The sequence below is a fragment of the Ovis aries genome, chromosome 3 (assembly GCF_016772045.2).
Source record: "Ovis aries strain OAR_USU_Benz2616 breed Rambouillet chromosome 3, ARS-UI_Ramb_v3.0, whole genome shotgun sequence".
Lineage (NCBI taxonomy): Eukaryota > Metazoa > Chordata > Mammalia > Artiodactyla > Bovidae > Ovis > Ovis aries.
Window position 1 is genome coordinate 45,368,641 of NC_056056.1, and position 21,908 is coordinate 45,390,548.

At 36.5% G+C, this 21,908-nt stretch overlaps 1 protein-coding gene across 24 annotated transcripts in view; it reads right to left on the reverse strand.

Moving 5' to 3' along the window:
• EHBP1 (EH domain binding protein 1) overlaps positions 1-21,908 on the reverse strand; it is a 356,949-nt gene that overhangs the window by 160,863 nt on the left and 174,178 nt on the right. For all 24 annotated transcript variants that reach the window (XM_060412059.1, XM_060412056.1, XM_060412046.1 and 21 more), the window contains one exon: positions 11,605-11,788. In XM_060412059.1, the coding sequence (XP_060268042.1) occupies positions 11,605-11,788 (184 nt within the window). The remainder of the gene's footprint in view (positions 1-11,604; positions 11,789-21,908) is intronic.

A 21,908-nucleotide genomic window follows, 5' to 3' on the forward strand; every position in this document is an offset into this window, starting at 1 on the left:
ACCCTGATGCTGGGAAAGATTGAAGGCAGGAGGAGAAGGGGACGACAGAGGATGAGATGGTTGGATGGCATCACCGACTCAATGGAGATGAGTTTTAGTAAACTCTGGGAGTTGGCAATGGACAGGGAGGCCTGGCGTGCTGCAATCCATTGGGTCCGAAAGAGTAGCACATGACTGAGTAACTGAACTGAACTGACTTAACTAGAGAAATTTTCAGGTTCTATTTTATAGCATTTTTGCATCTCATGCCCTTCAAACAGATTATACAAATATACTTACATGAGAATATTTCTTAAAATGAAAATACTCAGGTTATTAATGGTGTCTTATATGATGAATAAAATTTTGAGTGTCGAATTAAATTTTATTTTAAATTATTTACGAAACTTTATAATGTTCATTTAGCTTTGCCTTCTTTTAAGGTGTTAGGAAGCTAAGAATTATTGTGACACTACTTTAGATGCTTCCTTCAGAGTAACTAAAAGCTTCTCTTCAGAGTCAGATAAAAAAATGACACTTCTATCGAAAAGTATCTTCTAAAATTTCCATGAATCTCTTTTTATGGCTAATGTTTACCAAAGTCATGGTTACTGCTCATAGAAATTATAAAGTTCTCACGTGTCTGAATTAGTATTTTCAAAATTAATAAATGTACAGTAACGTCTTGGTTATATATACTCCAAAGCATCATCATTCAAATACTATTAATATAGAATGGGTAATGGGTAGGACATGGTATCTGAATTTGTATTAAGCAATGATGTGCTTTGAAGTAGTTTTCTCTTTTCAAAAAAATTTAAAGGTGTTCTATAAGAAGCACGCTTTTTTTTGGGAAAATAGTCAATAAGCAAAATAACTTTATATTCAAAAGATTTTATTTTAGTCAATTATAAATTCGTGAGAACAGTGTGGGCTGAAATAAAGGTAAGATCTGCTATATAAGGTGAAGTTTCACTAAATAAATAAAAAATATTAACATATTTTAAAGAAATATATATAGGGGGAACAATATATGATGAAAAACAGTTTTTACCTTGTGTGAAAATCTTAAGTGCACATTACTGATATATATAACTCATTGAGTCTGACCAAATGAAGATCTCTTTAATAATGCAAGTTATTGTGAGTACATGAAAGAATAAACTGTTTTCTATTAAAAGTAAAAATAAACTCTGTGCTTATACTAATCACTCAATTACATGAGGTTTTTCTGTTTCAATTACCTATGAGGTTTATTCTAAGACATTAAACGTGGATAGTCCTTGTTTTTAAAAAAAGAGTCTAGCTATGCTAAAACCTGTTTTCCAAAGCAGTTAAGAGGTAAATAAACACTAAAGAGTTTCCCCTGCAATAGCATCTACTGCTACTGGGGGTGGGGAGAAGGGTGGAGAAATAGTTTTAGGATTTTAATCCCAATTATTACATCCAAAAATTGGAAATTATGATGTTGTACAGATAAACAATTATTTATTGAGCTTCTTGAGACATCTGGGCATAAGAATGATACCAAACTTTAGAATTCAGTACTGGAACAGAAATACAATTTACTGTAAAGTACAATACTACAAACTTACTTATTAAAGTGTCAGATACTTTCCAAGACGTTATTAATTTATTCACAATGTATTTTCAATTATTGGCTCTTTGCTTCTCAAAAAGATCATTATTAGAGGGGTTTATCTAACTTCAGAGTCTTCTTTCTGCAGCAGCACTATGTTGAACGCTATTAGTTGTTTACTTTGTTGTTGTTTTTTAAGGATACAAAAGATTCCTGGGTTACAAATTTACGATCTAATGTTATGATCTAACAACACACAAGTGTGCAAAGAAAATGTTCACATACCTTTAATGAAAATTGCACTAATGAACTCAATATATATTATGCAGATTAATTATTAGACTACAACTCTTAATCCAGGTGTTAAAGAGTTTATATATCCCACAGTAGGTTAGCCTTCTGTATAAGAGCTGGTTAAGGAATACTCACTCCCATTGAAAATAAATGTGTCCTAAACTCTTGCTTGAATGGAAACTCTTGCCATGGAAACAGACAGTGAAAGGAATATTAAAGCCGTTTTATGGTATCTAGTTGCTCCATTAACTCAACTGTACATGATTGTTTTTGAGACTCTTCTCCAAGTTCAAACATGTCAGGCTTGTTCTTCAAGACTTTCAAGCTGGGACTTATATTAAAAAACAGTGCCAAGCAAGAAGTTTAAGTAAACATAAAACCATCCCAGAAACAACTACAGGAATTCAACTTGATTATATAAATTCCTCATCAACACATCAAGTAGTGAAACCAAACATTTTCATTGGATTTACAGTTTATCTTGTTAAGATTTCTTCTTTGACCTATAGATTAGTTGAAAGAATATATATTAATTTTCAAAGATATGGATTTTGCTCTAAATATTTTTTATAATTATATTTTTAATTGATTGATGATTGCTTTATAGATACTGTTTTTTTCTTTTAAACTGATTTCTAGATTAATTGGACTTTCTGAAATGTGTTTAAGATTTACTTTAGAGCCTAAAATATAGTCATTCTCCATTAAGAAATTAATCCAATGGTATAGTATTTTATGAGGCAAATATTGTCTAGTCTTTAAATCTTACTGATTTTTAACTTGGCCTATTCCATCAATTATATAGAGAGATGTGCTATATATAATTGCTTATATAATACAGACTACTAGTTTCTTCCTGTAGTTTTTCAAAAGTTACTTCTATTTTGATAATATGTAATAAAGTGGATGCAAGTTCAAAAGTTACTAAAATTCTCCCTCATTCCATTCTGTTGTTGTTGTTTAGTCCCTAAGGCATATCCAACTCTTTGCAACCTCAGGAAACGAGCATGCCAGGCTTCACTGTCCTTCACTAACTTCCAGAGTTTACTCTGATTTATGTCCATTGAATTGGTGACACCACCTAACGATCTCATCCTCTGCTGCCCTCTTCTCTTGCCCTCAATCTTTCCCAGCATCAGGGTCTTTTCCAATGAGTTGGCTCTTTGCATTAGGTGGCCAAAGCACTGGAACTTCCGCATTCTCCTTCCAATGAATATTCAGGGTTAATTTCCTTTAGAATTGACTGGTTCGATCTTGCTGTCCAAGAGACTTTCAAGAGTCGTCTCCAGCACAATTCGAAAGCATCAATTCTTTGGCGCTCAGCTTTCTTTATGGTCCAACTCTCACATTCACACCTGACTACTAGAAAAACCATAGCCTTGACTATACGGACCTTTGTCTATAGAAAAGTGATGCCTCTTTTTTAATATACTGTCTAGGTTTCTCAAAGATTTCCTTCTAAGGAGCAAACATATTTTAATATCCTGGCTGTAGTCACTATCCACAGTGATTTTGAAGCCAAAGAAAAGAAAATCTGTCACTGCTTCCACTTTTGCCCTTCATACTTGCCATAAAGTGATGGGACTGGATGCATTTTACCCCTCAGTATTTCATACATTCCATTCTACCCCTTAGTATTTCTTGTAAATTGGTAGTTATTACAACCAGTGGTTTGACTAGATCTCATTTTAATTCTTTGGCAAGTATACTTATGACAGTCCTATTTACTTGCTATTATAGTATATCAGGAATCACAAAGGCTTCAGATAGCTCCATGGTAAACAATCTGCTTGTAATGCAGGAGAGGTAGGAGAATCGGGTTTGATCCTTGGGTCAGGAAGATTTCCTGGAGGAAGAAGTTGGCAACCTACTCCAGTATTTTTGTCTGGAAAATCTTGGGTTTAAACAAGTGCCATGTTTGCACTTACATGAACCTGCAAGTGAGAGGCTCCTTAAAATTTGGACCTTAGTTGCCACTCTTGCCTCACCTTAGATCTTGCCCCACAGTGCATGCTGTTGTAGGTCTTTTCTTTTTTCTTTTTGTTTCTCATTATGATGGGGTGAAATTTACCCAATACTGGGAACTGAGAAGGTTCTGTATGAATCTGCTCAAATACTTTAAATATGTTCTTCATGCAGTAAAGGTGGGCTAATCAATGCTTTTATCATCAGTAATGTACCCTAAAGTGATCCTGCCAATATATATTTAAAACACTCAATTTATCATTTATTTTTAATTCCTAAGCCTTTATAGAGCTTGCAGCAACTAAGCCAAACATGAGTCATTATCATTAAGGTGTTCAAAATGTATTTACCTTAATCAGGTTCTTTTTCTATATGGTGGCTTTTTTTTTTTTTTTAATTCTCAGCTGGAAAACTGTGACAGGCACCTACTCAGTTACTCCAGAATACACTGATATAAAAGAACAACCTTTAAAAAAATAACACTTAACTGCTTTATAAAATTTGTTTCAAAATGCAAGCATCCTAGTCATGGTTTATTTCTATAAGCAAAATGTAACATTTTACCTCTTCCAATAAATACAGTCAGACAAAAATCAAAAGGCAAATTCTCAGAGGTGGTTTCAGTGCCGGGGTTCCTGGTTTAGACTGCAAAGGTCTTTTAAGTGGGTTACTGCTAGTATAAATTTGTCAGATTTGCCCCCTTTGTGCACCAGGGCTGAGATTAGAGTTGAAGCAAGGCAATGCCTAGGGCTGGCTTCCCAGGTGGCTAGGTGGTAGAGAAACCACATGCCAATGCAAGAAACATGGGTTCGATCCCTGGGTTGGGAAGATCCCCTGGAGGAGGAAATGGGAACTAGCTCTGCCTGGGAAATCCCATGGACAGAGGAGCCTGGCAGGCTACCTCATGGCGTCACAAAGAGTCAGACACAACTGGGCACGGAGTGCCTAGGGCACAAGATTTAAGGAGGCATTCACTTTTAAGGCGGTGCAGATGCACAGTCTTCATTTCCACCCATGTGAGAAGTGAGTTCTTATATTTAGTGTCCTAGGAGCCTCTATTGCAGTGCTCTAGTCAAGGCTCTGCAGTGCACCTATCCAAATATATTTTAGAATTGACATCGTAGGTGTCAAAAAGTAGTTTTTTCTCAACAACTTTGCCAATAATGCTATGCTCTGAAAACTACCATATCTTTTCAGACCACCTTGCATAAATGTAGCAAACTGACTTTGAAGGAAATACTACTCAACTTTGGGTTTTTTGTGTGTGGTTTTTGTTTTTGTATTCTGTTTCTAGACTGTTTCTAGACTTCTTTATGCTCAGTGGCAAAATATTCTGAAGATTTTCCTTTAAAGGTTACATTGCTTGATTTTCATGTCATTCTGAATGACTATTTTCAGTGGTCATCATTCATGTTTTCTCACAGAAGAGACACCAAAGTTTGGATTCATTTGCATCTCCACTATAAAACTCATATTTTATCTGTGGCACAGCCTGCTAACTGTTCCTAATATCCATTTTACTTATCTTCCTTAGTAATAGAACCCTTGAGTTTTAGCTGGGTAATGCAATTGACCAGAATAAAGATTAATTTTTCTGTCTCTTTTGCTAGAGGCTGCTGCTGCTGCTGCTAAGTCGCTTCAGTCGTGTCTGACTCTGTGCAACCCCACAGACGGCAGCCCAACAGGCTTCCCCATCCCTGGGATTCTCCAGGCAAGAACACTGGTGTGGGTTACCATTTCCTTCTCCAATGCATGAAAGTAAAAAGTGTAAGTGAAGTCGCTCAGTTGTGTCTGACTCTAGCGACCCCATGGACTGCAGCCTACTAGGCTCCTCCGTCCATGGGATTTTCCAGGCAAAAGTACTGGAGTGGGGTGCCATTGCCTCCTCTGTTGCTAGAGGCAGGTGTGGCTATTTCCCCGCTTTCTTCTTGTTGACTGGAATGGGACATATCAACTATGGTTCAAGCAGCCATCTTGGGCTACCAGCTGGAAGTGTATACTGAGGATGTGGGATCAGCACAATAGGAGACTGGGTCCCTGATGGCTTTAAGGCTACCGTGTTAGCACTAGACCATCAACATTGGTAAAAACAGAAATACATGTTTCTTTTACTTAAACTGTCATCAAGGCTTTCTATTGCCAGCAGATAATCCTAATTCCAATTGAAACGGCATTAACTGGAGATTTTTATGTTTAGTAAGTAACAATTCTGAGAGGATCCTCATTCATATTAAGAAAAAGTAATTGCTGTAGTCATTTTGTCAACAAATGTCATTTGTTCTTAACCTTTAGCTAAAGTCAGCTACACTGAAAGAAGAGTGGCTATGTACTGGAGAGAGAGGAAATTCCAGAACATAAACTATTTTGCAGGGAGATTAAATTATCATTAAAAAAGTAAAGGGAAAATTGAAGGCATTCCAAAGAGACAAGCAATACAGTTGATGTTTACAACTCAGTCCCAGTTGTATCTTTTGCCTTTGGTTCTGCTAAAATTTCCTCTTGTTTCCTAACAAGTTATCCTTTTTCTTAAGAAAAAAAAAATTAACAAAATAGCTTCCTTCTATTAGTCATAACCAAAAGAATACTAACCAATAGACCAGGTGATACATAAAGCAGTGCCTCATTTATTCTGTATTATTGAGGAACAAGGTATTCTGGTAAGAAAGGTATTCCAGTAAATAAAAACTTTACCAGTAACTTAAACTTATCCCCATTGTGCCCACTGCAAGCTATCATTGAATGCAGTTTGGCATTTTACAAAATGACTACGCATTTATCATCATATTCAATTAAATTTTGCTCTTCATTCCTTTTAATGATTTTCCTTCGAAGTTATGAGGTACTTTCAACTTACATATGAGGAAATTAATAGTTTGGTCATGTGCTTATTGCTTTTCAGCATGAGTGGCCCACAGGCACCATTCCGCACAGTTTTGCAGACAGAAATGGAGGTAAAGAACTTTATAGAAGGGGGCCTTTCTATATAAAAACTGAAAAGCATGTTTGTTTTGTGGTTCGAATTTGCTGCTAGGATCAATCAAAGAGACTGCTGTATGTAACTCTGACTTCAGTATAACCTGGGCTTCTTACAGTTTCTGCAAATTGTAAGTACTCAAAAATATACAAGTGTAAAGCTTGGGTCTCTATAAGAGCATTCGAGAAAGAGGTCACAATATGAGTGAAGGCTTGAGTCACTTAGCTGAGCTGTTAGATATGAATAATGTTTCCACTTTCAGAGATGGAGTAAGTGGACAGTGTTTTATTGCTAATCACTGGAGTTCTAATCAAGCTTTTTGAGGGAGCCCTTCTCCACACGATCAGGCTTATTTCACCATCCAATGTGCGGGGGTGGGTGGGGGGAAGCTTCTCCACATTATCATAAGTGCAAGTTGAATTTTTTAAAATTCACTGACAATTAGCTATTTATATTGTGATTTTTACAGAATTAGGTATATAGTGCTTAGTAAAATACCTTTGTGATGTATTTGGCAACAAGGTCGTTTATGTACCTAAGCTCTTATTATCTGACTCGCATTTTATACTAAGTTGCATGAATCATATCTAGGAGTTCAGAGTTATATACTTACTAACTTAAATTCACAGTCAGTAAATGGTGATCAGCCACCATTGAGCCTAATTTATCATTTTACCTTATTGGATGCTTGTGTTTTAAATGTCAGGTTACATCCCTAAACACTGGTCTTTTTTACCAAGTTGGCTTAAAAAGTGTCATAGTTTTCTCATTTTACAAATGCAGAAATCAACGGTCTGGGGTGAGGAGTTTATGTAGATTTATTACACTGGGGGATTCTTAACTGCCTTTAGGGGGGTAGTTTGAATTTTATTTACAATATAAATATATGCTTATTATCTGTTTAAATTCTGGTCTTGGCTTCTTTTTCATAAATTTTCTTAAAAATAAGTAGTTTTAGGTTACAGGTGGAGGAAAGTAATCATCTGGCTGAGCACTCTTTCTATGACATGATTAGCCTCTGCAGTCAATTGCTACTGAGTGCAGTTTAGCATTTTGTTATCCAAAACAAAATATAAATATTTGGTATAAATATTATTATTCAACTAAATTTTGAGTCTGTTTTCTTTTCCAAAAAGCTTTATTTGAACTATTGCTTCCTTTCCAATTTAAAAATATAGTAAATAACTGGCCAAGAAGCATATTGTTTTAAGCATCAAAACACTAATTTTAGTATAAACATTTTTATATAAAACACACTGTCCTTGGGCTTCCCTGGTGGTGCAGAGGTTAAAGCATCTGCCTGCAATGTGGGAGACCTGGGTTCGATCCCTCGGTTAGGAAGATCCCCTGGAGAAGGAAATGGCAACCCACTCCAGTACTCTTGCCTGGAGAATACCATGGACAGAGGAGCTTGATGGGCTACAGTCCATGGGTCACAAAGAGTCGGACACGACTGAGCGACTTCACTTCACTCCTTTCCTAAACAGAACATTGTATACAAAGCATAAGACTCTTTCATGTTGACTCAAGATTGTCAAATGGTCATTATTTTACTAAGCTTTAATACTGCAAACAAAGTCTTCAGGAACTACTTGGATATGCACACACACACATGCACATACACACACACAAACAAGTCTATTCCTATAGTAGGCCCCATGCCACTGCTCTTTTTCAGCTACCATTTATCATTTTTTATTATCATCAATATGCCATTGATTCTAATCTTCTTCCTTCTCTCACACATAACTGTGCAGTTAGTAGTTTCCAATTTCTTTCTTACTTTTATTTTTTTTTGGCAATGGTTCATTTTTTTTTTCCAAATGAAATCTTACATAAATATACAAAATAAAAAGATTTGTGCTATGGAAATGGAACAGAAGATCAAGTTTTCTATTATTAAGCCTCTATACCTGGTTTCCAGTGCACAACACTGAGGTGTCTGATGGAACCCCAGGCCACCACCAAGCCAATACTCCTGGTCAAACCTGAGAGTAACTTTCTCTATTTTGAGGGATGAATTTTGGGGGAAAATGTCATCTGGTATCTAGTACAAAGTGAAAGTGAAAGTGAAGTCGTGTGCGACTCTCTGCGACCCCATGGACTGTAGCCTACCAGGCTCCTCTGTCCATGGGATTTTCCAGGCAATAGTATTGGAGTGGATTGCCATTTCTTTCTCCAAGGGATCTTCCCAATCCAGGGATCAAACCCAGGTCTCCTGCACTGTAGACAGATGCTTTACTGTCTGAGCCAACAATAAAAAAGATCCATGATCTCATTACTCAATAGCCTCTGAGTATAACAAACCAAAAGAGAAGAGAAACATTTTATAAAATTCAAATATTTAAACAACATAGAAAGGGGAAAAAGGAAAAGAAATGCCTCCTTCAACCTTGTGCATACCCACCATCCCCTCAAGATCTTTCTCCTCAAAAGTTACTTGTGAGTCCTTCCATAATGTATAGGAGCATGCATGTTTGTCTACATGTGTATATGTGTGTGAATAAGGCCTTTTAAATAAAACTTTATACATACAAAAGTTACCATACTATACAGTTATGCACTTCGTTTTTCCTCATTTAATAATAATATCAGCAATCTTTTTTAAAATTAATCTTTCATAGCTGTGTTTTACATAGTTGAGTTATCCAAACTAACTCCCAGATCAGCAGAAGGTTACTGTGAATACAACTGATTGTGTGTCTGAACATGATGAGGCATTTTCCAAGAGAAGCATGGTGGTAAAATGCTCAGTTTTCCCCATAAAGATCATTTATTCCACAATATGTCTACAATGGAACACTACCCTCAAAATGACATAAAAAATAGCTATATTATACTTCACTACAATAGATTCAATCACAGTGAGTAACACTATTTCTATGGAAAAATGTATTTAAGAATTCTAACTTGGAACTGGAAATACCTGTCTACAGGTAGAAAGGCACAATGGGAAATATGAGTTTTAGACTCAAAAAACCTGAATTTTAATCCTGGCGCTGTCAATACTAGTTTTATCACTTTGAGGAAGTTACTTAACTAAGGTTCAGTTTCTCAGTGTAAAAAGGAAATAATGGTATTTATTTCTCAGGTTGTTTTGTGGATCAAATGAAGTTATAGAAAATTGCCTGGCACACAATAAGGTACTGTTAAGTTCCTTTCCATTCACTTATGAAGAGATTCAAAGAGGCAATGGCACCCCACTCCAGGACTCTTGCCTGGAAAATCCCATGGGTGGAGGAGCCTGGTAGGCTACAGTCCATGAGGTCGCTAAGAGTCGGACACGACTGAGTGACTTCACTTTCACTTTTCACTTTCATACACTGGAGAAGGAAATGGCAACCCACTCCAGTGTTCTTGCCTGGAGAATCCCAGGGACAGAGAAGCCTGTTGGGCTGCCATCTATGGGGTCGCACAGAGTCAGACACGACTGATGCGACTTACCAGCAGCAGCATGAAGAAATTAGGATTTTGTGATTAGCTTTAAACTTCAGTGGCCTACAGAAGGGGGACAGGGAGAGAGTAGGCAGCAGAATAGAGATTCAGGGAAACAGGACAGTTGTAGGTATTCTTGATGTTTAGAATGGATAAAGAATCTAAACAGCTTCTTGATTTTGACCAATGCCTCAACTGCCGCCTTTATTTTTGCTCTCATGGGTATAGGAATTGACCATCTCTTTTGCTTTATATTTCTGTTCTCTACTACCTTCATTTATAGACTCTACTCCCAACTTCCCTAGCCAATAGCAAGACAGAATTTAGTCCTAGTTTCTCCTCCTAAAGTTACACACAGTTAAACACACCTGATATAAAAACACACACCTGCAGACTGACTTATAAAATGGCAGAGTGAGGACCTCAGTGAACTCACTCCCCCTCAAACAACGAAAATAAAAGCAAACAAACTATTTCAGAACTCTGGCATTTAATGAAAGGCACAGAATGAACTATAAAATACAACAGGAACTACTGAAATTTGATGCCCTTGAGAAAAGCAGCAGCCCAGGCATCTGAGATGGAATATGGTCCAGAGAGCACGTAATTAATGAATATGCCAGTTCCAATCCTGTCTGTTGGCTGGGGGACCTATGACCTTTATCCTTCTGAGTTTAAGTTCATCTCTCCCCCCCCCCCAACTACCTGTGAGAATTAAATAATGTCATATGGTAACAATAACAAAACACTCATGAGTACTGTCATGAGTTATTTACCTTAAAAAACTTGCTAAATTCAGCATCTCTACCTTTCAGATAAAAGATACACTATTTGCAGTCAAACCATTTAGAAGCTTTAGACTTTGTTCTAAGACTGCACTTTACCTTTCCATGAAGTTATTATCCATTAACATTTCTAAAAAAGAATGACAATAAGGCCACAATTGTAATCTAACATAAATCAAAGGGACAGTATTGAAATTCTTCAGCAAAGTATTTCTCTGCACTGGGTGTCAATCTTTCTGGTACATTTCTCAAAAAGATGATTTCTATTCTTTCCTCTATATTAGAGTAACCTGTCTATCATGACTAGCTGCTTTAGAGTATATCCTTTTTTCAAAGCACCAACCCTACAATTATACTGCCTTTCTCCCTCTGACTTCAAAACAGCATTTAAAAAGCAAATCTTAACCCAGACAATCCAATCTATAACATACTATAAATTTATAGACTTCCAAATGTATATACAGTGTTACAATATAATGGATTTACTTATATTTTACTTTTATATGATCAAAATATTAATAGCTAACCATGACTTTTCTTAATTTGAAAACGAGCAAACATTAATACATGTTTTAATAAGATTAAACTCCTACCTTAGGAGAAGTGGAGAGATCTCTTCCTGCAGAAACACCTGTGTTTTCATTTACTCCTCCTGTCTTTGGCGAGATGGCTGGTGGGGCTGGGGCTTTTCTTTTTACTCTCCTTTCAGTTTCCAGTTCTTGAACTGGACTTAGCAAATTGTTTGGAGTCGGTTTAGGTTCATAAAAAGGATTTGATCTAAATGAAGAGGAATTAAATATCTTTATAAATATCTTTATAAAAATATCTTTATAAATATAGTTAAATATCTTTATAAAAATAGTTTCTTCCCAACTAAAATACTGTAATATGTTTATAAAACTAATCATAAGGGAAAACCCAAACCAATGATAACTTACAATTTGGAAATCATCACAATTAATCTTTTGTTTTGTGAATCATTAACAATAAAATCTTTGCTTTTAAGAAGTATCTTAAAATCTTTAAAATACAAGTCACACTCAGCTCTGCTATATACAGACCCTTGGGAAAATGTTTGTAATGAAAGTAAATACTATGTATTCTCAATATCCACAGAAAAGGAAATAAGATGAGGAACATTTATTTATTTTTTAATGCTCCTCTCACCAAACCTTTTTTCCCTTGCATTTCATCTCTTCCTCTGTGTTAAAATTCACGTGTTAGGGACTATCCTTTAGAAGTTCATTCAGTGAAGCTCTTTTGATAGCAAATTCTCCCAGGCACTGAAAATGTCTTTATTTCAGTCTCATACTTAAATGATAGTTTAGCTGGGTAGTTTATTCTGCTGCTGCTGCTGCTAAGTCACTTCAGTCGTGTCTGACTTTGTGCATCCCCATAGACGGCAGCCCACCAGGCTCCCCCGTCCTTGGGAGTCTCCAGGCAAGAACACTGGAGTGGGTTGCCAATTCCTTCTCCAGTGCATGAAACTGCAAAGTGAAAGTGAAGTTGCTCAGTCATGTCCGACTCTTAGCGACCCCATGGACTGCAGCCCACCAGGCTCCTCCGTCCATGGGATTTTCCAGGTAAGAGTGCTGGAGTGGGGTGCCATTGCCTTCTCCGTAGTCTACTCTAGTTGTTAGTTAATTCACCTCAGTGCTTTGAAATATTAGCCCACTGTTGGCTTAGTACTGCTCTTTTGTAATCTATCTCGTTTCTGGTTGTTGTTAAGATCTCCTTATGTCTGGTTTTGAGCAATCTTACTACAACATGTCTAAGTGTGTACTTCTTTTATTTATCTGGCTTCAGATTCCTTGAATTTTCCTGGAGACTCATGTGTTTCAGTAGTTCTGAAAAATCATCAGCCATTATGCCTTTCATAGCCTCTTTGTTATTTTCTCTATTCTTTTTGCTAGAAAATCATATCAAATTATGTTGAATTACCTCTTTCCTACATATTTTTACAAATTTTTATATCTCCTGTGTTACATTCTGAATAACTCCTTCACATTCTTCACAAGATCCATTTAACCTTTTCTCGTTTCACTGTGTCTAATTTAATGCTCAATTCTCCATGAATTTTAATTTCATAAGCATATTTCTTTATATGGCTTGTGTTAGAGAGATTTGAGTCATTAATCATTTATACATATTTGTTTTATAGTCTCTATCTGATAAATCTATCATTTGAATTCCTTGCATTTATAATACTGGTCTTGACTCTTCTCTAGTTTACTATTTCCTTGTGTATTTTGTAATTCTAGATTGTGAGTTCAGAACTTATTGAGGAAATCCTGTGTAGTCTGAGGTGGGAGTGCCTCTGTTCAGAGTGTTTCAGGCTTGCATTTGCCAAGCAGTTTAGGAGCTACTTTGTTTCTTATTTTCTTGGCTTGGGGGGGTTCCCAGACTATCCTGCCAACATAACATCAAATCCACATGAGGGTAGGTTTAGGCTTATAACTTCCTAGAGAAGTCTTTTTTTCTCTACCTAGAGTTTAGGTACAGACAGAAAACCTTCCTTTCCTGTTAACTCTCTTTATGAGTATTTATCCAGTTGAAAGAAGTGAAAAGAAAGTGAAAGTCACTCAGTCATGCCTGATTTTTTGCGACTCCATAGACTGTAGGCCACCGGGCTGCTCTGTCTATTGAACTCTCCAGGCAAAAATATAGGAATGGATTGCCATTCCCTTCTCCAGGAGATCTTCCCAACCCAAGGATTGAACCCAGGTCTCTTGCATTTAAGGTGGTTTCTTTACCATTTTGGGCTTCTCTAATAGCTCAGTTGGTAAAGAATTTGCCTGCAATGCAGGAGAGGCTGGTTCGATTCCTGGGTTGGGGAGATCCACTGGAGAAGGGACAGGTTATCTACTACTCCAGTATTCTTGGGCTTCCCTTGTAGCTCAGCTGGTAAAGAAGCCGCCTGTGATACAGGAGACCTGGGTTCAATCCCTGGGTTGGGAAGATCTCCTGGAGAAGGTAAAGGCTACCCACTCCAGTATTCTGGCCTGGAAATTCCATGGACTATATAGTCCATGGGGTTGCAAAGAGTCAGACACAACTGAGCGAATTTCACATCCTTTACCATTTGAGCCACCAGGGAAGCTAGTTAGTCATCCATAAACACAAGTATCTAGTATATACAATAATTATTCTTCCTATTCCTATTATAATAAAAGTAATAAACTTATATTTTGGTTATTTTTATTAGTTCGTTGCTTTTTTTTTTTTTGCAATACCACTTTGTTCCCGAGAGTTCAATATCTTGTATGCACAGTAACAATAGCATTTCTGAGTCTACAAGGCTAAGACACAGACCACCCAAACATAATAGGTATACCAAAGGAACTCCATCTAGTCAGATAAGGTCTGTACTGGTAATAGGCTTCTGTGTTCAATTATGTACATTCTTTTAACTGCAACAGGAATAGATTTATTTAAAACCAATAACCAAGTATCTACATCTCTGCCTCACAACAGTCTGCTCTCATGAGACTCTGGGTACCAAGTAATCTAAACCAGAGAGGTGAAATAAACCATACTTGTATGTCACTCTCACTCTGTACTAGTTGCAACAGTTAGTGTCATGTGACTCCTTCTCATTGAGCTAGAGATATAGCCTCAGAATCTCTCTTACCTCTGCTCAGGCCTTACCAAGTTATTTTTCAAACGTTAAAAGTAGTTCAAAGGGAGGTGAAAATGAAGAAATGGGATTTAAAAGAATTTAACACCAAAACTTAGAAAATGAAAAAACATCTCCCCTCTCCCCCTCAAAACTTACTCTTTGCTATCTGATGTTAAATGTTTCAGTACTGAACAAACCCACTTCAATCTAAGTGAATTAATTGACATGTGAACTATTTCAGTGATATTTTTAAAAATTATTCCTGATTACCTCTCTCTATAACAGATTTGCAAAGAAGTCCATTACACGGTAGCTGTCACAATAATCATCATTAATTTGCCATATAAGTATGATTAGTTTTAAGAAAAATTTTGAGGATTTAAGGATCAGTTCATTTCAGTCACATAGTCGTGTCCGACTCTTTGCGACCTCCACAGACTGCAGCACGCCAGGCTCCCCTGTCCATCAACAACTCCCAGAGATTACCCAAATTCATGTCCATTGAGTTGGTGATGCCATCCAACCATTTCATCCTCTGTCATCCCCTTCTCATCCTGCCTTCAATCTTTCCCATCATCAGTGTCTTTTCAAATGAGTCAGCTCTTTGCATCAGGTGGCCAAAGTATTGGAGTTTAAGCTTCAACATCAGTCCTTCCAATCAACACCCAGGACTGATCTCCTTTTAGGATGGGCTGGTTGGATCTCCTTGTAGTCCAAGGGATTCTCAAGAGTCGTCTCCAACACCACAGTTCAAAAGCATCAATTCTTTGGCACTCAGCTCTCTTCACAGTCCAACTCTCACATCCATGCGTGACTACCAGAAAAACCATAGCCTTGACTAGACAGACCTTTGTTGACAAAGTAATGTCTCTGCTTTTTAATATCCTTTCTAGGTTGGTCATAACTTTCTTTCCAAGGAGTAAGCGTCTTTTAATTTCATGGCTGTAGTCACCACCTGCAGTGATTTTGGAGCATCCCAAAATAAAGGCTGTCACTGTTTCCCCATCTATTTGCCATGATGTCACAGGACCAGATGCCATGATCTTACTTTTCTGAATGCTGAGGTTTAAGCCAACTTTTCACTCTCCTCTTTCACTTTCATCAAGAGGCTTTTTAGTTCCTCTTCACTTTCTGCCATAAGGGTGGTGTCATCTGCATATCTGAGGTTACTGAAATTTCTCCGGGCCATCTTGATTCCAGTGTGCTTCTTCCAGCCCAGCATTTCTCAATGATGTACTCTGCATATAAGTTAAATAAGCAGGGTGACAATATACAGCCTTGACATACTCCTTTCTCTATTTGGAACCAGTCTGTTGTTCCATGGCCACTTCTAACTTGCTTCCTGATAGGGGTTTCTCAAGACGCAGGTCAGGTGGTCTGGTATTTTATCTCTTTAAGGATTTTCCACAGTTTATTGTGATCCACACAGTCAAAGGCTTTGGCATAGTCAATAAAGCAGAAATAGATGTTTTTCTGGAACTCTCTTGCTTTTCCGATGACCCAACGGATGTTGGCAATTTGATCTCTGGTTCCTCTGCCTTTTCGAAAACCAGCTTGAACATCTGAAAGTTCGTGGTTCAAGTATTGCTGAAGCCTGGCTTGGAGAATTTTGATAATGACTTTACTAGCGTGTGAGATGAGTGCAATTGTACGGTAGTTTGAGCATTCTTTGGTATTGCCTTTCTTTGGGATTGGAATGAAAACTGACCTTTTGCAGCCCTGTGGCCACTGCTGAGTTTTCCAAACTTGCTGGTTATTGAGTACAGCACTTTCACAGCATCATCTTTTAGGATTTGAAATAGCTCAACTGGAACTCCATCACCTCCACTAGCTTTGTTCGTGTGATGCTTCCTAAGGCCCACTTGATGTCACATTCCAGGATGTCTGGCTCTAGGTTGGAGATCACACCATCGTGATTACCTGGGTTGTGAAGATCTTTTTGTATAGTTCTTCTGGATATTCTTGCCACCTCTTCTTAATATCTTCTGCTTCTGTTGGGTCCATACATTTCTGTCCTTTACTGAGCCCATCTTTCCATGAAATGTTTCCTTGGTATCTCTAATTTTCTTGAAGAGATCTCTAGTCTTTCCCTATCTATTGTTTTCCTCTATTTCTTTGCACTGATCACTGAGGAAGGCTTTCTTATCTCTCCTTGCAATTCTTTGGAACTCTACATTCAAATGGGTATATCTTTCCTTTTTTCCTTTGCTTTTTGCTTATCTTCTTTTCACAGCTATTTGTAAGGCCTCCTTGGAAATGCCATTTTGTTTTTCTGCATTTCTTTTTCTTAGGGATGTTCTTGATCCCTCTCTCCTGTACAATGTCATGAACCTCTGTCCATAGTTCATCAGACACTCTTGTCTATCAGATCTTGCCCCTTAAATCTATTATTCACTTCCACTGTATAATCGTTAGGGATTTGATTTAGGTCATACCTGAATGGTCTAGTGGTTTTCCCCACTTTCTTCAATTTAAGTCTGAATTTGGTAATAAGGAGTTCATGATCTGAGCCACAGTCAGCTCCCAGTCTTGTTTTTGCTCACTGTTTAGAGTTTCTCTATCTTTCGCTGCAAAGAATATAGTCAATCTGATTTCGTTGTTGGCCATCTGGTGATGTCCATGTGTAGAGTCTTCTCTTGTGTTGTTGGAAGAGGGTGTTTGCTATGACTAGTGCGTTCTCTTGCCAAAACTCTATTATCCTTTGCCCTGCTTCATTCCGTACTCTAAGGCCAAATTTGCCTGTTACTCCAGGTGTTTCTTGACTTCCTACTTCTGCATTCCAGTTCCCTATAATGACAAGGACATCTTTTTTGGGTGTTAGTTCTAAAAAGTCTTGCAGGTCTTCATAGATCCATTCAACTTCAGTTTCTTAAGCATTACTGGTTGGGGCATAGCTTGGATTACCGTGATACTGAATGGTTTGCCTTGGAAACAAACAGAGATCACTCTGTCATTTTTGAGATTGCATCCAAGTACTGCATTTCGGACACTTATGTTGACTATGATGGCTACTCCATTTCTTCTAAGGGATTCTTGCCCACAGTAGTAGATATATAGTGGTCATCTGAGTTCAATTTACCCATTCCAATCCATTTTAGCTTGCTGATTCCTAAAATGTCAACGTTTACTCTTTCCATCTCCTGTTTGACCACTTCCAATTTGCCTTGATTCACGGATCTAACATTCCTGGTTCCGATGCACTATTGCTCTTTACAGCATCGGACCTTGCTTCTATCACCAGTCACATCCACAACGGGGTGTTGCTTTTCTCTGGCTCCATCTCTTCATTATTTCTGGATTTATTTCTCCACTGATCTCCAGTAGCATATTGGGCACATTGCAAAGGATTTTTACTTAACAGGAGAAAATGACAAAATTCCTTAAGATAGGCAATTTTTCAATGTCTTTTATATAACTGAATTTACAATACTACATTGCATTCAACTTTTATTTAACTTATTTAGTATTACACAGATATCTAGAACTATCCTTATTCTTCATGTCTCTCTACCTCCCTCTAACCACTTGAATATTGGTATACTTTGTATTTAGACAAATGTTTTATGCATTGATAAATATGATCATGTAATTTTTATCCTTTAGTTTATCAACATGGTAGATTATACTGATTTGATTTTCAAATATTAAAACAGCCTGGTATTCCTGAGATAAACTTTACCTATTCATGGTGTATAATTCATTTTGTTGAATTATATCTGACAATATTTTGTTAAGGAACATTCATGAGGGATATTGGTCTGTAGTTTTATTTTTTGTTTGCGTCGTGTTGTTGTCTGGTTTTGGTATCAAGGTAATACTAATTTCATAAAGGAGTTGGAAAGTGTCTCCTCATCTATTTTCTGAAAGAGACTGTGCAGAATTGGTGATTATTGTTCTTTAAATGTTTCATAGAATTCTCCAGTGAAAAGAAGGTCTGGAAATTTCTTTTTGGAGAGCTTTAAAATTATAAACTGAATTTTTAAAATCATTTTTAGGGCTATTGAGCTTACATATTTCATATTGGCTGAGTTATAGTTGTCTTTCTTTAGAAGGTGGTCCATTTCATTGAAGTCGTCAAATTTATGTGTGTGAAGTTTCTTTCATGGTATTATCTTGTTATCTTTGTGTGTCTGCAGGGTCTGTAGTGATATCTCTGATTGCATTTCTGGTATTGGTAATTTGTATCCTCTCTTTTTTCTTCGTCGGTTATGCTACAAGTTATGCTATGATCAATTTTATCAGTCTTTTCAAAGAACTAGTGCTTTGTGACATTGATTTTTTTTTCTCTGTTTCTTTTCTGTTTTCAGTTGCATTGATTTCTGCTCTTTATTTCCTTTCTTCTGCTTGCTTTGTGCATTTGCTCTTCTTTTTCTAGGTTCTCGATGGGGCTGCAAAGACCCAGACACAACTGAGCCCACACAAATCTTTCCCTCCTTTGTAATGATAAGAATTACATAATTTCTAATAAGTACATTTAAAAATACTTGAACAGCATTTTTAGTAAGGAAAAATTATTAAAGGAATTAGCATAATTTCTACATTCTGTTAATCAACTCTGATCTGAATCATCTATTTCAAGGCAGCTCACATCACTATGATAAACAAGAATTATTTTTATTCTTGTACTATTCAAAAGTAATACATTAGTAGTATCATTAATTCATTGTGAATTAAAAACTCAGTTATATTAAGTGGAAAATTAGACAGAGTAACTTTAAATGATATTATTCATTTTTTTAAAAAAATAAGAAAAAGTACTATAGAAAGAAAAAATAAAGTTGATTAGAAATAAGGTTAGCAAACACAGTGAAGAAAGTGTGGCGTGAAACTTACACTCTTTTCCTCTCACTTTGAAAGTTTATATTTCTTTGGGAAAACAATTCAATTGTATTAAAATAAGTGCATGGCTTTTCTGATTAAACTTCAATGACAACTTCCCTTGAGAAACTGATATACACCCACACCAATGATTTCATGCTGGACCTCAAAAGTTCATCTCATAAATGCTTTGAAAAATATTATTGCTCTATCACTTCTCAGAAAACCATACAGTTGATAGTGTAAAGGACAAGTGCTAAAACCACTTAAGAATGCATACATTCTTTTGGAGCTGACAGGTACGCTGAATTTCTGAAGGCTGTTTTACACATCACAGAACTCAGCACTGTTTGTTTGTGATAGTTTTATGTCAGAGGATACAGGAAGAGTTTGGTAATCGAAGATGAGTCATACAGGCATCTTGATGAAAAGTCATAAGTTTATTATTGAAGTAAGAACAACTTCTGGAAGATTTTTGCTACTTAAGTTGGACCTACAAACTTCTGGAGACAAAGATTAGAAATACCAGGTAAGTAATTAACACAGAGTTCTTCCTGGACATTATTAGCTGACAAGCAACCTTAGAAATTTATGGATAATGTTCCTACAAGAAAGCTGAGTGTCTGTAGTCTCCTCTGGTAACCTCAGATGATTGAGCAATTCAGAATGTTCTTTATTCATGGGAAACTTGTAAAGGCTGTGACTTTCATGTGGAAAAAGAATGGTCAAAAGGAAACACCTAGTCATTCTGATTTTAGTTTTTATTAAGGCATTTTAAAAGTTTAAGCAAACATTAGATGTCTCTTTAATTTGTTAATAGGAGAGAGCAGGGTGTGTGTATGTTGTGTAATATTCATGCATCTTGGAGTGACTGAATGTTTGTCTTTAAAGTTTGCATTTACATTCAAATACTCTAGGTGTGTGGTTATTACTCAGCACCTACACCACCCATGAGAAATTTTATTTTGATCACACATTAGCCATTTCAAAGAAAACAAATACAACAATTTCAGCTAGAGCCAACTTTTTCAACTCCTGTATAGTTATTAATTAGCTCTCAACCTGGGTTTTGAATCAGATGATTATCATGACATAATTCCTGTTCTTACAGGAGGTTAGAACTATTTTTTAGTTTTATCAAAACCTAGCTATGCCCATGGAAGCATGTAGCACATGTGAGAGTTATTACACATGTGCTGTAAAATGAGCAAAGGTCGAGAAATGCAGTTCCAGGGCAACAGAAAACAAGTTAACTACCTTCTTCTTTCAAATAAGTCTTTCAAATATTTAAACTTGGTTATTATAGTTCCCTTAAACCACTTCTTTACTAAGTCAAACAGTCCCTATGTCCTCAGTCACTGCTCATTTGATGTGGTTTCTGGAGATTTTAATGACTCTGTTCACTCTACTCAATGCTTTGAATCATCAATGCCCCTTGTAAAGCGCAGCACCTATAAGCAAAGTAATGCTCAAAATGGGAGGTGACCAATGTACAGCAGAGGGATGACATTTCTTACTGCACACAAAGCAAATGCTCCCAATTTTTATACATCAAAGAAGCCTTGTTATTATTCACCTCTCAACTCATATATCCCATATTTTGAAAAAAATTCCTACTACACTGCATTTTGAAAGAAATAACTATTTTTCTTAAGGTCTAAATAACATCAGTACAATGAAATTCAGTATTTCCAAGGAAAACAAAGACCCACATAGCCTCACTATATTATTATTTAGCTTTTAATAAATGTAAAATATTCTGTAGATCTTCCCTGTTTCACATCAATTATTTTCATCAAACAAACCTAAAGCCCAAGAAATCTAGGCTAGGAATCACTCATGTGACAGAGTATTTCTGTTAATAAAGTTAAATATTGCTGTGGGGTGTTTTTTTTTTAACAGCTTTATTTAGGTATGATTGATATACAGTAAGTGGCACATATTTAAAGAGTATAACTTGTTGAGTTTTTTATATATGCACATAAGCGTGAAACCATCAGCACGATCAAGACTACAAACATTTCCAATTCTCCAAAAGTTTCCTTGCATCCCTTTTAATCCATCCATCCCTCCCTCCCTCCACCTCCAGTCTCAGGCAACTATGGGTCTACTTTCTCTCATTACAGACTGTTTGTATTTTCTAGTTTTAAATAAAGGATATCATATAGTATATGCTCTTTTTTGGTCTGACTTCTTTCAGTCAGCATAATAACTTTCACACTGATCCATGCACTTACATGTATCAAAAGTTTGCTCCTTATTACTGAGTAGTATTCCACTGTTACAGATATACTACAATTTGCTTATTTATTTGACTATTGGTGGACACTGGGGTTATTATCGCATCTTGCTATTATGATAAATAAAGCTGTTAAATATTCATATATATGACTTTTTGTGGACATACACTTTGATTCTTTTGGTTAAATACCTAGGAATGGGATGGTTAGGTCAATAGGA